Source organism: Piliocolobus tephrosceles, chromosome 10, assembly GCF_002776525.5.
Source record: "Piliocolobus tephrosceles isolate RC106 chromosome 10, ASM277652v3, whole genome shotgun sequence".
Lineage (NCBI taxonomy): Eukaryota > Metazoa > Chordata > Mammalia > Primates > Cercopithecidae > Piliocolobus > Piliocolobus tephrosceles.
This window is the reverse complement of record NC_045443.1, coordinates 117,530,049-117,547,049: the sequence shown is the minus strand read 5'-3', so window position 1 is coordinate 117,547,049 and position 17,001 is coordinate 117,530,049. Positions and strand designations below refer to the sequence as shown.

At 44.4% G+C, this 17,001-nt stretch overlaps 1 protein-coding gene across 1 annotated transcript in view; it reads left to right on the top strand.

Moving 5' to 3' along the window:
- Window positions 1–17,001, top strand: part of CIT (citron rho-interacting serine/threonine kinase) — a 196,755-nt gene that overhangs the window by 24,673 nt on the left and 155,081 nt on the right. Inside the window, exon 5 of the mRNA XM_023204554.2 lies at window positions 2,751–2,852. Within this exon, the coding sequence (XP_023060322.1) occupies window positions 2,751–2,852 (102 nt within the window). The remainder of the gene's footprint in view (window positions 1–2,750; window positions 2,853–17,001) is intronic.

Genomic DNA, 17,001 nt, shown 5'->3' with positions numbered 1-17,001 from the left:
CGTGAGCCACCGCTCCTGGCCAACAATCACAAATTTAATGAAAAGTTGCAAGTACAGTATAGTCAGGGTTCTTAAGGGAAATGGAACCAGTAGGAGATAGATATATAATCATCTAGGATTATAAGTTGACACGTAAGACTAACCATCACATACAGTATGAACAACTTTTTTTCTTAAACCATTTGATAGATACCCAATGAATATATACATAGAATATATATACACACACAGAATGTATATACACATAGAATATATATTGCATACAGAATATATATACACAGAAATATATATGTACACATGCATAGAATATATTTACATATATATGCATATGTATAATTTATTTATTTTAAGCAGTTGATTTACACAGTTTTTTTTTTTTTTTTAAGACACAGTCTCACTTAGTCACCCAAGTTAGAGTGCAGTGGTGAGATTTCAGCTCACCGCAACCTCCGCCTCCCGGGTTCAAGTGATTCAGCCCCACAAGTAGCACGCCACCACACCCAGCGAAGTTTTGTATTTTTTAGTAGAGACGGAGTTTCACCATGTTGGCTAGGCTGGCCTCGAACTCCTGACCTCAAGTGATCTTGCCCAGCCCCCCATGCCCAGCCCCCATAATGTCTTTTAGAATAAAACAATCGAGTTGAGGATCACACGTGACACTTAATTGTCTTGTCTCTTTAGTCTCCTTCAATCTGGAGCAGTTCTTTGATTTTTCCTGGACTCTCATGACCTTGACAATTCTGATGATTATAGGCCAGTTATTTTGTAAAATTTGAATTTGCCTGATGTTGCTCATGTTTAGATTCAGGGTCTTGATCTTTGGCTGGAATATCACAGACAAGATGCTCTATTCTTATTCCATCCAAGCAGGCGACTCTCAGTTTCAATTTATCATATTCATGTTGATGCTCACTTTGATCACTTGATTAACGTGATGCCAGTTATGCTTTTCTACTCGTGGAGTTACTCCTTCCTCCTTCGTAATTTTATGTATTTTATTTTTCTTAGAGACAGGATCTTGCTTGGTTGCCCAAGCTGGAGTGCAGTGATGCGATCTTGGCTCACTGCAGCGTTGAACTCCTGGGCTCAAGTAATCCACCTGCCACGGCCTCCTGAGTAACTGGGACTATAAGTACACATCACCACACCCAGCTAATCTTTGTATTGTAGAGATGGGGTCTCACTATGTTGTCCATGCTGGTCTCTAACTCCTGGCCTCAAGCAGTCTTCCTGCCTTGGCCTCCCGAAGTGCTGGGATGATAGGCATGAGCCACTGCACCCAGCCTCCTTTGTAATTAAAAAAGTGTTTTTTGGAGAGTTACTTTCAAATGATGGAAATATTTTATGTCTATGTGGACTTGCATTTTCCTATTTCAGTCAGTGAGTTATAATCCATTTCTGTCACGAGTGTTATACTTAAATTGTTCCCAATTTGGCCACTGAGAACCTTTTTAGGTTAGCTTTTGTGTCCTTCTCACTTGTCCCCAAGATTCATTGAATACTTTCCTGCTTTCTGGTATAGCCAGATGTTCAGGTTCTTTTGGTACTTTTACTTTCTCTGCCCTGGCTCTGGCATCAGTCATTTCTCAGAGGAGCCCTGTTCCTTTCAGTGGACAATGGTGTTTAGAGGCCGAGATCTGGACATTGGGTGTTTTCATTGCTACTGGGGTGTCACTACTCCCAGACCCGTTTCAGTGGACAGCACTAAGGAATACACATATGTATATACAATATATATCCACCTACACATGCACGTGTGCATGCACACACACACACACGCACATACATTTACATCTGTATTTGTGTATCTATGTCTATATATTGAAAACTGTGGCTGGGCACAGTGGCTCATGCCTTTAATCTCAGGATTTTGGGAGGCTGAGGCAAGAGGATCACTTGAAGCCAGGAGTTCAAGAACAGCTTGGGAAACATAGAGACTCTTTCTCTACAAAAATAAAAAGGGAAAACCATGAGTTCACACCGGTACCCCCAGTTCCAATCCAACTTCACAGGGTTCATTTTAGTTTTTACCCTTTCCATGTTTGTAATTCTGTTCTCTGACATTATACCCTTAATATGATTACTTATTTTATGCATCTGTGTGCATCCAATCTACTGTCTTTGTTGGTATCCCACCTCCCCTTGGTGGGTCCAGATAATCGGCTCTGGGTTGCCCTTTCACGTGGATGTCTTCCTCACCCTGTGTGGGCCTGTGGTATTGGGCTGCGCCCACACGTGGGTGCCGCCCTCCTCATGTTGCTTGGGACTGGCACCCTGTCCTGGGCCACCGTGACCCTCCCCATAACCAGCATGGATGCTTACCTTGTTCCACACCAGCGAGTGGCTTTAGGACTGAATTGTTCAGGAACAGAAAAGGAAGAGAAAAATATTTACATTTAAAGAAAGGGAGTTTAAAGAAATATGTTAGGTAAAGAATTGAGCAGGTAATATATGGACCTGGCAAAAATTGTGACCAAAGTAGGTGAATGATTGAGATTTATGCAATTCTGGGCTAAGTGACAGCCCCTTCTTGCCTCCTTCCCTCCCTCCCTCCTTCCCTCCCTCCCTTCCTCCCTCTTTTCCTTCTTCCTTCCTTATTCTTTCTTTTCTTTTCTTTTTCTTTTTCTTCTTCTTTTTTTTTTTTTTAAGCTAGAACTATCTGTTTAGGCATAAAGACAGAGGAAAATACTTTTTTCCCCCTCTCACACTTAATTCTTTATAATTTTCTAAGCAGTTTCTTTTTTTCCTAGGTTTCATTTTTTGAGGAAGAGCGGAACATACTATCTCAAAGCACAAGCCCGTGGATCCCCCAATTACAGTATGCCTTTCAGGACAAAAATCACCTTTATCTGGTGAGTCTTTACATCTTTCTCTCTGGAATTAGCCTAACACTCTGACACTCAGATGCCTGTGGTAAAACTGAATGTGGTTCTTGCCCATGTGGTCTCATTCATTCAAAGGCTTTCTTGCCTTACAGGTGTCTCCCTGGTTTCCTCTTTATAAAGATCAAGAGCTAACCCATTTAGAAACAGCCTCATTGATTGTTGCATATTGTAGCTGTGGCTTTAAGGCAATAATAGAAAATAATTTATTGGGGGAATAGTTTGTTATTACGTATAAGAGAATGTTGCTTTAATTTTTAAAAACTTCCTGTGTTAGCTTGCTTAGGATAAAAAAAAAGATAATTCATGGTTGTGATAAGAAAATGCAAACACTGTAGAAATGCATGAAGTTGAAGGGAAAGCCCCCCATTTTCTTTTCTCTTCTTTTTTTATTGACACAGAGTCTCGCTCTGTCACCCAGGCTGGAGTTCAGTGGCGCAATCTCGGCTCACTGCAATCTCCGCCTCCCAGGTTCAAGCGATTCTTCTGCCTCAGCCTCCCAGGTAGCTGGGATTACAGGTGCGTGTCACCACGCCCAACTAATTTTTGTGTTTTTAGTAGAGATGGGATTTTACCACATTGACCGGGCTGGCCGCAAACTCCTGACCTCAAATGATCCACCTGCCTCAGCCTCCCAAAGTGTTGGGATTACAGGCGTGAGCCACTCTGCCCGGCCCCTCCGTTTTATTTTCTAATCCTCCTCCCTAGGGGAAGAAATGTTAAATGGTTACATAAGCTCTTCCTTTCTGACCCTTAACTATGCTCTGTGGGAGCATGGTGGGAATATTTTTCTTTTCTTCTTTTTTTGAGACCAGGTCTCGCTTTGCCACCCGGGCTGGAGTTCAGTGGCATGAACATGGCTCACTGCAGCGTCAACTTCCTGGGCTCCAGCAATCTTCCCACCTCAGCCTCCTGGGTGTACACCACTGCGCCTGGCTAATTTTTGTATTTTTAGTAGAGACAGAGTTTTGCCATGTTGCCTAGGCTGGTTTTGATCTCTTGAGCTCAAGCGATCTTCCTGCCTTGGCCTTCCAAAGTGCTGGGATTACAGGTGTGAGCCACCGTGCCCAGCCCCCGTGGGGGATACTTCTATATCCTCATGAGTATAGTTTGCTTTATAAAAATGGTATGTTACTCTATGCTTGGCTCTCCGGCTCGCTGTTGCCTTTCACCAGTGTATCCCAGACATCCTTTCTTCCTTGTCAGTCACGCAGGTCTCCTTTATTCTTTGAGCAGTGGCATAATTTTCCCTGATGTGTATATATCATAAGTAAGAAAATGCTAAAATTCATTTTGGGGCCTTGTTTAGGTTCTTGAGGGATTAAATTCCTTAATTTAAAGAGTGTATCCTAGAAACAATTTTTGTTCCTGATTCAGCCCTCAAAAGAAGACTGTCATGTTACCCTGAATGGAGATAAACAGGCTCACGTGAGAGAAAAGGTACGAGAGAGATGAACTCCCACGTATCTTAAACTTCTACTGGCCAGTTTTTGAGGAATTTGCTGCTTTTATTTCTGACCTAAAATAAATAAGTTTATTTGTCTCGGTTTCATATTAGTTGAGAACCCAGTGCCTGGAGAGAAGTTTTCCTTGTCCTCTGAGTGAGGACATTCACATACGAATCTATTGGAAGACTGGCTTTGACTGACCACATGTGCCTTCAGAACCAATGCCATGGCTCTTAGGTGTATGGCCTGAAATACCCTTTCTTAAATATTGCCTTAGAAGCTTTCCTTCTTTGAGACTTGGGACATGGAACCCTCATCTTCACAGATAACTTTGGTCTGTTTCTAGGGTTGCTGGTGTTCCAGGACATTTGTTGCAGATGCAATATTTACCTTGTGCTCTCTGCATCTTAGGGAGCTTCTCATGTTTGAACGTATTAACGGACTTTTTTTTTTTGAGACAAAGTCTCGCTCTGTCACCCAGGCTGGTGTCACCCAGACTGGAGTGCAATGGCTCAGTCTCAGCTCACTGCAAACTCCACCTCCTGGGTTCAAGTGATTCTCTTGCCTCAGCCTCCCAAGTAGTTGGGATTACAGGTGCATGCCACCATACCCTGCTAATTTTTGTATTTTTAGTAGAGACAGGGTTTCACTATGTTGGTGGGGCTGGTCTCAAACTCCTGACCTCAGGTGATCCACCTGCCTCGGCCTCCCAAAGTGCTGGGATTACAGGTGTGAGCCACTGCGCCTTTTCTTTTTTCTTTTTTTTTTCTGAGACAGAATCTTTCTCTGTCACCCAGGCTTAGAGTATAGTCGTGCATTCTCGGCTCACTGCAACCTCCACTTCCCGGGTTCAAGTGATCCTCCTGCCTTAGCCTCCTGTATAGCTGAGACTACAGGCACATGCCACCACGCCCAGCTGATTTTTGTATTTTTAGTAGAGATGGGGTTTCGCCATGTGGGTTAGGCTGGTCTTGAACTCCTGACCTTAGTTGATCCACCCATCTTAGCCTCCCAAAGTGCTGGGATTACAGGCATGAGCCATCGTGCCCAGCCTCAGGCTTCTTTATTAAGAAAAGAAGTTTGGGCCAGGCATGATGGCTCACGCCTGTAATCCCAGCACTTTGGGAGGCCGAGGTGGGTGGATCATGAGGTCAGGAGATCGAGACCATCCTGGCTAACGTGGTGAAACCCTGTCTGTATTAAAAATATAAACAATTAGCTGGACGCGGTGGCGGGCGCCTATAGTCCCAGCTACTTGGGAGGTTGAAGCAGCAGAATGGTGTGAACCCAGAAGGCGGAGCTTGCAGTAAGCTGAGATTATGCCACTGCACTCTAGCCTGGGCCACAGAGTGAGACTCCCTATCAGAAAAAAAAAAAAAAAAAAGAAAGAAAAGAAGTTCCCTTGAAACAATAGGGCTTTTATTTGTTTTGGTTCATGTTTGTTTGTTATTGTTGTTTTAGATACGTATTTTTTTTTTAAGTGATGAGGTCTCTGTTGCAGTGGCATGATCATAGCTCACTGTAACCTCAAATTCCAGGGCTCAAGTGATTCTCCTGCTTCAGCTTCCTGATTAGCTGGGACAACAGGTACAAACCACCATGCCTAGCTAATTTTTAAATTTTTCAGAGACTGGGGTCTTACTAGGTTGCCTAGGCTAGTTTTGAACTCCTGGCCCCAGGCCATCCTCCTGCCTTGGCTTCCCAAATTGTTGGGATCGCAGGCATAAGCCACAACACCCAGCCTGTTTTAGATATTTTAATTAGAGCTCTGCAAGAGGTTTAGAACACTCACTTGTGAAGATAAACTTCATTTTCAATGTTACACAGAATCTAAGAGGTCCTGGAATTAGGAAGGGCTTTGCTTTTTGAACCAAAGTTGAGAGTCCACAGTTTTCTGGTCTACCTTGCAGTGTTCAATAAACTCATATTTCTCTTCTCTGAGTTGAAGAGCTCCTCTTCTTGGTGTCTAGTCTCAGGCAGCTTATTCTTCTTAAAAGTAAGCATTATTGAAATGCTTTGGGATTTTCACACCATCAAGGTCTATTTTGGTAGAGGCGTTGACAAATTTTCAGTGTTCTGTGTAAAGGAACTCAGTTGAGGATTTAGTGGTCTGTGTGGCAGGCTACTGCTCAGTAGCTTCAGGGAAACCACTGCTTGCCTCCCCTGTGGCCAGTGAGGATGATCAGAGGAGCCCCAGCAGGGATGCCCAAATGTAGTTTTCTTTCATGTTGATGGTAGTGCTTGGTTTCATGTCTGAACAGTTCTCAAATCACATCTTCAGGAGAGTACTATCTGGGCATTTTGATAATTTCTCACTTTGATGTCACCATTCTTTTTTTTTTTTTGAGACAGAGTTTCGCTCTGTCGCCCGGGCTGGAGTGCAGTGGCCGGATCTCAGCTCACTGCAAGCTCCGCCTCCCGGGTTTACACCATTCTCCTGCCTCAGGCTCCCGAGTAGCTGGGACTGCAGGCACCCGCCACCTCGCCCGGCTAGTTTTTTTTTTTTTTTTTCGTATTTTTTAGTAGAGACGGGGTTTCACCGTGTTAGCCAGGATGGTCTCGATCTCCTGACCTTGTGATCCGCCCCTCTCGGCCTCCCAAAGTGCTGGGATTACAGGCTTGAGCCACCGTGCCCGGCCTGATGTCACCATTCTTATTACCACCACCTAGCTTTGTCATAGTAGAAAGAACTTTCCTTTTTCTTCCTTGTGTGTGTGTGTGTGTGTGTGTGTGTGTGTGTGTGAGATGGAGTCTCATCCTGTCGCTCAGACTGGAGTGCAATTGCGTGATCTCGGCTCACTGCGACCTCCGCCTCCCAGGTTATCCTGTTTCAGCCTCCCAAGTAGCTGGGATTACAGGTGTGTGCCACTATGCCTGGCTCATTTTTGTATTTTTTAGTAGAGGTGGGGTTTCCCCATGTTGGCCAGGCTGGTCTTGAATTCCTGACCTTGTAATCCACCCGCCTCCACCTCCCAAAGTGCTGGGATTGCAGGTGTGAGCCACTGCGCCTGGACTTTTTTTTTTTTTTTGAGACAGAGTCTTGCTCTGTTGCCCAGGCTGGAGTACAGTGGCAGGATCTTGGCTCACTGTAGCCTTCACCTTCTAGGTTCAAGCAATTCTTCTGCTTCAGCCTCCTGAGTAGCTGGGATTTTCAGGTGCCCACGACCATGTCTGGCTACTTTTTGCATTTTTAGTAGAGACAGAGTTTCACCATGTTGGCCAGGCTGGTTTGTAACTCCTAACCCCATGTGATCTGCCTGCGTCAGCCTCCCAAAGTGCTGGGATGAGCACTTGGGAGGCATGAGCCACCGCGCCCGGCCACCTTTGTCTTCTTAATTGTGGATTTAACTGCTGTGGACATCTGCTTGGGCATAGTCTTCCTGGAGTACCTCTTGGATTGGTACTGTCTGCAGATTTCTATGCTAGGACAGGCTCCCAGATGTAGGGGGCTTCCCCATTGATCTCACCACCGGCATCAGCATCCTTAGCTTCTACTCAGCTTTTCCATCCGCCATCTTGCAAGATGGAAGTTTTTTGTTTTGTTTTGTTTTTGAGACGGAGTCTCGCTCTGTCACCAAGGCTGGAGTGCAGTGTCCTGATCTCGGCTCACCACAGCCTCCGCCTCCTGGGTTCAAGCGATTCTTCTGCCTCAGCCTCCGGAGTAGCTGGGATTATAGATAGGCGTGCGCCACCGCACTCGTTTAATTTTTTGTATTTTTAGTAGAGACGGAGCTTCACCGTGTTAGCCAGGATGGTCTCTATCTTCTGACCTCATCATCCGCTCGCTTCGGCCTCCCAAAGTGCTGGGATGACGGGTGTGAGCCACCGCGCCCGGCCTGGGAGAGTTCTTAATGCAGCTGTTTTTTGGAGTTCTGGTTGCCTCAGCACATTGCTACTTGAGTCAATGACATTTTTACTCCCTTCTTTTGTAGCTCAATTGGGTATTATTGATGGGATTTTGTAATTATTAATATTTTCTTTCTCCATTTTCTTCTCAAGTACTTTGTTGCTTTAGAGTAAAATGCTTGCTAAGGGTATAGTTTTCACATAAAAGCGCAAACTTAGCTTGGAAATTAAGATATGATCATACCTCTGCCATCCCTTATCTGTAATTCTGAAATACCTAGAGTTCTGAATAACCTCAAGTTCTTTTATTACTTGCTTATCAACAAAATCTGACTTGAACTCAGTTTTTGGCAAAACTTGATCCAATCTGTCTTAAGACTCTTTTTAGTCTTTATTCATTCCCTTTAGTGTGACTTCACATTTTACTATAAAATTATGAATGTGTTTGATTATGAGGTGATGTCCCAGACCCTACTGAGGGTGTTACATAATATAAAGTGTATGTATGGCTGGGAACGGTGGCTCACGGCTGTAATTCCAGCACTTTGGGAGGCCGAGGCGGGTAGATAACCTGAATTCAGGAGTTCAAGACCAGCCTGGCCAACATGGTGAAACCCCATCTCTACTAAGAATACATAAGTTAGCCAGGTGTGATGGTGGGTGCCTGTAATCCCAGCTACTCCTTAGGCTGAGGCAGGAGAATCACTTGAACCCAGGAGGTGGAGGTTGCAGTGAGCCAAGATCATGCCAGCGCACTGCAGCCTGGGTGACAGAGCAAGACTCTGTCTCAAAAAAAAAAAAAAAAAAAGTGTATATACCACTTTTCCTTTACTTTTCTGAAATCTGAAAAATTCTGAATCTGGAAGCCTGTTCTGTTGCAAGATAAAGGGATCCTAGATTTATATTGGTACTGTACAGTCCTGAAATTCCATCCTATCTATTGGCCACTTTTACGTCAACAAACATTTGAAGTTTGGGGAAACTTACATATCATGCTCCCTTGGCAGTTGAACATTAATTTTTTTTTTTTTTTTTTTTTTTTTTTTTTGAGACGGAGTCTCACTCTGCCCAGGCTGGAGTGCAGTGACGTAATCTCGGCTCATTGCAACCTCTGCCTCCTGGGTTCAAGCAATTCTCCTGCCTCAGCCTCCTGAGTAGTTGGGATTACAGGCGTGCACCACCACGCCTGGCTAGTTTTTGTCTTTTAGTAGAGATGAGGTTTCTCCATGTTGACCAGGCTGGTCTCGAACTCCTGACCTTGTGATCTGCCTGCCTTGACCTCCCAAAGTGCTGGAATTATAGGTGTGAGCCACCGCGCCTGGCCTTGAAGATACATTTTAAATCAGTGAAAAAAACAACAGGATTCTGCCTCCTATGGTATATCCCTCCTGGCTGTCTCTTCTCTCCAGTCTTGCCCCTGCTGTGTGGATTTCAGGCCTCCATCTTCTCTACCCTGCATTGCTGTGATAACCTCTGAAGTGTTCTCGCTGCCATCTGTCTGGCCCTCCTCCCAGGTCTTCCACATACTGCAGCCAAGACATCCCGCTATTGAAACCCTTCAAGACTCCCTGCTGTCCTCTGGATGAAGTCCACCCTCTTTCACGTGACTTACCAGGCCTTTCTTGCCCTGGTAGTCACCTCATCACTTACTATTTATCTTTCTACCTTACATCCATCCTGAACTTCCTTTGGTTCTTTGACCTTGCCTCTGACCTTTTTGCATGCTGTTCACTCTTTCCCTGTTCACCTTGCTAACTCCTCTTTCTCTTTCTGGGTTGGATCAGATTTCACTTCTTTCAGAAGCCCCTCCTAGAACCTATACTTCTGGGATGGCACCTTTTGACTGTACTCTCATTGCACCCTGTACTTCTCCTTCATGAGTGGGTGCTGGTCTGTCCCACTAGGTGACTTCATCCTTAAAGGGAGAGCTTTACCAAGTCAATGCTTAAACAATATTTATTGGATGAATGTGTGATTAATTTCATAGAAATTTGATGTATGTTCAAATTTACTTACTGTATTACAGAACTTGCATTGTATTCTCAGCAGAGTTATTTTCTTTAATGTGTGTAATTCAAGATAGACTTGTGAGATTTTCAAAATTTGGAACGCAGTGCAAGGAAATTGAACTTGAGTTCTTTTGCATTTTGATGGTTAAACATTTCCCATTTGTGGTGACATACCAGTGAGTTTGGTTTACTGTTTTCTGGTCTATAGAAAATTGTCACAAACTCCATCATAATATCTGGTTCTATATAACAAGGCTAGTCCTGTATTCTGCAGGTGGCTCATGGAAACAGTGCTCTGTTGATCTGGTTCATGAAGAAATCTGTTCAATTCTGCATAACAGATGCCTTTATCAGTGTCCTTCCATGAAGGAACTGGTCTTCACAAAGAACACGTAGTTTTGCATCCCACCACTTGTAGTATGTTTGTTTTTTCTTTTTCTTTTTTGAGATGGAGTCTCGCTGTGTCGCCCAGACTGGAGTGCAGTGGTGCGATCTCAGCTCAGTGCAACCTCCACCTCCTGGGTTCAAGTGATTCTCCTACCTCAGCCTCCTGAGTAGCTGGGATTACAGGCGTGCGCCACCATGCCCGGCTAATTTTTGTATTTTTAGTAGAGACGAGTTTCACCATATTGATCAGGCTGTTCTCAAACTCTTGACCTCATGATCCACCCGCCTCGGCCTCCCAGAGTGCTGAGATTACAGGCGTGAGCCACTGCACCCTGCCAGTGTTGTTTTGTCTAAATTCTTTGTGCTAATATTTTTCCTGCTGTGGTTTTCTTCAGGTTCCCCTTGCTCTGAGCCTGCAATTGACCCACGAAATTCTTTTCTGTGCTGTAACCTTACAGTGACTTCCTTATGTTCACTCCAAATGTTTTTCCCTAGTTGCATGTAGAGATATATTAGCTAAGGTACATGCTTAGCTGCTGTATCAAAGAGACCCTAATGTACAGCCCAGGCTGGCAGAGCAGCTCTGCTATGTGTGTTAATTCAGGGATCCAGGTTCCTTCCATGTTGTGACTCCCCCATTCCTTAGGATGTTGTCTTCTTTTACACGGCTGAAGTTGGGCCATTTCATGTCTCTGTTCCAGCTGGCTGGTAGGAAAAAATAACAGAAATTCAGAGCAAGCGCTGGGCGCGGTGGCTCAAGCCTGTAATCCCAGCACTTTGGGAGGCTGAGACAGGCAGATCACGAGGTCAGGAGATCGAGACTATCCTGGCTAACACGGTGAAACCCCGTCTCTACTTAAAAATACAAAAAACTAACCGGGCGAGGTGGCGGGCGCCTGTAGTCCCAGCTACTCGGGAGGCTGAGGCAGGAGAATGGCGTAAACCCGGGAGGCGGAGCTTGCAGTGAGCTGAGATCCGGCCACTGCACTCCAGCCTGGGCGACACAGCGAGACTCCGTCTCAAAAAAAAAGAAATTCAGAGTAAGCAAATTCTTTCTCCATAGATTGGTGTGGAAGTTGGACACATCATTTTCTCTCACATTTTCTTGGCCAGAACGTAGTCATGTGACTGCACATCTAGCTGCTAAGGAGACTGGGAATTTACTGTCGGCTGTGTGACCTCTGTCAAGCTAAAATTCTTATTACTGTGGAATAAGGGAAGGATGGATTGGGGGGCACAATTAATAGTCTGTCACAGAGGCTAAAACAGCTGCTTTTGTCTGGGCACAGTGGCTCACACATGTAATTTCAGCCCTTTGGGAGGCTGAGGCAAGTGGATCACTTGAGATCAGGAGTTCGAGACCAGCCTGGCCAACATGGTGAAACCCTGTCTCTACTAAAAATACAGAAATTAGCTGGGTATGGTGGCTGGCATCTGTAATCTGAGCTACTCTAGAGGTTGAGGCAGGAGAATTGCTTGAACCTGGAAGGCAGAGGTTACAGTGAGCCAAGATGGTGCCACTGCACTCCAGCCTGGGCGACAGAGTGAGACTCCATCTCAAAAAAAAAAAAAGCAAAATAAACAGCTGCTTTTATAGGTGATACAAGGTACAGCTGAGCTTTGAAGCCAGGCCTGTGGTTTCACCTTCCATATTCTTACTCAAGGCATTATACTTCTGGATCCAAAACCACTGCTACTGGGATGCCCTGCTTGGGATGAGTTCTTTGTATTTCTTATCTTGCTTTCAACCCACACCTGTGCAATTTTATGGGCAGCGTTTGTTTCCTATGTAGGAACAATTTGAAAGTGGGCTGTTTCTAGGCTTTCATGAATAGCAGCCTATGCTGTCATTGGGAATCTGGAAGGAGTTAATGAACACAACTTCATTGTTTACTTTAGTGAAATGTGGCAGCTTATGATAGTTTTGACAGTGAGACATGTGCTGTTTTGATCTCTCAGCTAAGATTATCTGATTTTTCAGGCATGTCTGAAAACTCACCAGGCCTGTTCACATGCTGCTGCTTCTGAAGCCAGGGTTTGGAAGCCAGCTGCCCATCAGAATGAGGCTGTGACTTAGAATATTGGTTCTTGTTTTATTACCATTCCTTGTTTGGTCTCTCCAGAGTCACTGGCCTTTTCGGCTTCAATTTTCTTACTGGTGAAATGAGATATTAATTCCTCTTATTGACTTCAATTGTTGAGTGTATTGTTGCCTTTGGGAGGTTCTTTGAGTTTTCTGTGGCTTTGAAAGAGTTTAAAAAATTTTTTTTTAAAATTTATTCTGGTGTTTTGAGGCATGTTTCAAGTGAGTGCATTTACACTTTTACCATTTTAGGAGCCACAATGTAATTGCTTGGCCTTATCCCCAGAGTTTCTGATTCAGTAGGTCTGGGGTGGGGCCCAATAATTTGCATTTCTTCTTCTGTTTTCGAGATAGAGTCTTATTGTGTCATCCAAGCTGGAATGCAGTGGCACGATCATAGCTCACTGTAGCCTCAAACTCCTGGGCTCAAGCCGTCCTCCTACCTCACCCTCCTGAGTAGCTGGGACTACAGGCATACACTACCATGCCCAGCTACCTTTTTAATTTTTTGTAGAGATAGGGGTCTCCCTGTGTTGCTCAGGCTGGTCTTGAATTCCTGGGCTGAAGCGATCCTCCTGCTTCAGCCTCCCAAAATGACGGCATTCCAGGCATGAACCACCGCACTTGGCCAAGACTTTGCATTTCTAGCTAGTTTCCAAGTAATGCTGCTGCTGCTGTGGGGACCTCATTTTGAGAACCATTGTCCTATAACTGTAGCTATAGTTAGTTTCTGGTTATAGCTTCTTCCTTTTGCCCCTCCAATAATAGTGTGCACATCCAAAATCCCTGTCCTTGCTCTTTCAGGCCCAGGCATGGTATCTGGTCCCCTTCTGTTGCTAGCCCTGGGGTGCTTCATCATCCCAAATTTATTTTTCTTCTCCTAAACCGAACTTTGTAAATAGCCCCTTCCCTAATGAATGTCCTCAATTCCCTGGTTTGCATGTCCTGTCTGTTTCTTGGCAAGACTTTGGATGATCCAGTACTCAATGAGGATTTTTTTCATAGATGGATGAATCAGGCTGGGTTTCATGTTTTCTAAGATAAAGGGCCTTCTCTCTTTTTCTCTTGGTCACTTTGACCAAGAAGAGAATAACAGAATTTTTATTCTAAAGAAGAATAATATCAGGGCCACTCTGTTCAGAGGCCACTCTGCTTTGAGGACCCCTTCTCTCCTCCCTCATGCCAAAGATCAGGAACATTGGGCAGAGCGGATAATGATGCCGCCAGCACCATTACATTTTCATGGCACTTTCAGTTGTGCTGAGCGTGCAAGCATTTCAAGGAGACATTTCTAAGAGGTGGCTAGCACAGCATGCCTCTAATGTCCTATGTGAATTGGAATAGAGTACTAAAGAACTGTTCAATATTCACCCCATCCCCACATATGCAAGCATGCACGTGGGTGCATTGCATATGTGTGTGTGCACACGTGCACACACACATTTGTCCTTTGTTTCAAATGCAACACAATGGTTGGAAATTGCCTTCCTAGTACTGGGGTATGGATGCAAACACCAACAGAGAAGCAGCCGCTACTTCCAAACTGAACACATGTGAGATTTGCCCTTTAATTAGCATCTGCAGCTGCTGCCATCAGAAGGGTCCGTCTCTGTTGGCCTGAAAGTCTTTGCTTTAAAAGAGCAAGTCCATTATAGCTCCAAGCTAGGCTTGTCTGTCAGCTGCTGTGCTTTCTCTGCCATCAGCAGGGTTGCCACATTGTTTTGGGCTGTTTCACTCTAGGACTCTTTCCTCCTCCGGTGCCCGCAGCCTTTGATTACTATGCCTTGGTGATCATCATTTGGGTGACCTGCAGCTGCTCATTGTGTGTGCAGGAGACATCTCCAGTCCTTGCAAGGAGGGAAGATCATTGGCTTCAGTGCTGATGGACTGGTTATTTTCTAGCCCTTTGTTGTCAGTGATCTTGTCTTGATATGCAGAAAGGCTCCAGGTAGTCACTGAAAAAAATATAAGCAGCAGAGGTGATAGCTATATGAAAGCCATGTTTCATCAAGGGCATTGCTGCGATAGAAACTTTTAATTCACTTGGAGAAGGGAGCCGTATTTGTTCCACAGCCTCCTCAGCAGTGGGTCACACGGTGCTGGGCTGGCTGCATCTGAATCACCCCAGTAGCTCCTTAAAACTGTAGATTCCTACCCATGGAGTGTGATCCATGAAGTCTGGGGTTATTCCCTGGAATCCTTTAAGCTCCCTAAGTAGTCAGGATGGGAAAGATATATGCTTTACCTTACTATACTGCTTATTATTATCATTTTAAAATTTTTGCCGGGCACAGTGGCTCACACCTGTAATCCCAGCACATTGGGAGACTGAGGCGGGTGGATCACTTGAGGTCAGGAGTTCGAGTCCAGCCTGGCCAATATGATGAAATCCCATCTCTACTAAAAATACAAAAATTAGCTGGGCATGGTGGCGCGTGCCTGTAGTCCTACTCTGGAGGCTGAGGCAGGAGAATTGCTTGAGCCCGGGAGGCAGAGGTTGCAGTGAGCCGAGATCGTGGCACTGCACTCCAGCCTGGGCAACAGAGTGAGACTTCGTCTCAAAAAAAAGAAAAAAAAAAAAAAGAAAAAAAAAAACTTTTTCATTATACCAGAACGTCAGCTGTATGGAGGTGGTGATTTTTTCTGTTTTATTCACTGCTATTTCCCTAGTATCTAGAATAGTGGCTGGCACATGATAGGCACTCAAATATTGATTTAGATGAGTCTATCTTATTTTCTTTTACATTTTTTGTTTTTATTAGAGGTGGGGTCTCGCTTTATTGCTCAAGCTGGTCTCAAAACTCCTGACCTCAAGTGATTCTACTGCCTCAGTCTCCCAAAGGGCTAGGATAGGCATGAACCATCATGCCTGGCTTGTCTTATTTTAAAGAAGCACTTCTCCTGGTGATTCTGATGGACAATCAGGCTTGGGAAGTTCTAACCTAGAGGACCTATAGTTGTCTTGGGGTAGAAGCCAAGGCTATCCTGGTTTTTAGGATCAGTGCCTTACTGAGCATCTCTGAATAGTAAAAGTCAGGGACAGAGTTACATTTTTGGACAAAACCAGATGCTGTGAATGGACTCTTGGTCACAACCTGGGTGGCCACTTTGTCTTTAACTTCTTCATCATTTTCTGCTGACCCTGGTCTTTGGTTCACAGCAAATCACCTGGTAAGAAGACTTGAAGATGCCTAGTTTGTTACTTTAGATGATGCTTTTGGAACCTCTTGGTACCATTTTAACAATCCAAATGTATTTTCTGAAAGCACTGAAGTCCTGGGTCTGTATTGTATCTTTAAGCTCTAATAGCATGATGATTGAATAAGCCTTGGTTGGCCACACACAAGCCATCTTCCCGTGGGCTCCATTCATACTAGAATGAGCAGCTATACCCAGTAGTATAGTTTGGGATATGGGTAACATCTTGGGATAGCCACATTGACTCAGTAAATGTCTGAACTACATTCTCCTAATGGTGTACTGTTGGAATTTTTGGTGTGGTAACCTGGAATGGTGGGTCAAGTTTGATTAGCATCTTTGATAAGGACCCGGTCTATTTAGAGGTTTGTCATTGAGTGTGTCTGTTTTGGCCTCATGTTGTGATGCATGCTGTGTAGCAGCTGTGGTAATTTTTGTTGCTTGTTTTCTCAATCAACCCTGGTTTTGAAGAAATGGAAAGTTGTTCCACTCTTAGACTGATCTGATTTGGGAGGGGATTTTCTGTCAGGAAGTTGGATCTTCTGAATAGAAGCAAAGAATACATGTCTTTCTGCCTCTTTACGAGCTGGCTCTTGTTTTCTGAACTATTTTACTGGTCACTGCAAATAGAATGTCAGGAGTAGCTGCCAAATACTAAGTTGTGTTCAGTTTGTCAGTTCTTAAGAGTTGCCGGTGGCTGCTCTGCTATGCTTATGACTTTCTCAGCCTTAAACTCACAAGCCATACTGTTTTTTTCACATCTTTAATACAGCCATAGGAAATTTGTAACTGTGGCGTGTCGTCATAAATATGCATTGTTGTTATTTTAAGACATTTCAGTACTAAAAGTATAAGTACTTCTGTTATTATCTGTGAATTTCTTTCCTTTTTCTTTTTTTGGATATTTAAGACCTTTTTAATGGCAATATATATTTAAAACAGACATATAAATTAGCATTCACCCACATACCCAGGGCCTGTGGAGAACCAGGTTGGGATGAGTGGGTGAGCTAAAGGCAGCCAGGTGGCTCCCGTGGGCTCCTCGAGGACTGGGGTGAGTAACTAATGTCTGCTAGGAACTTGGGGGAAAGAAAGTGTGTATGTGAGGTGCTGCCCCTTCTAAGTGTTCCTCTTGTTCATAAATCATA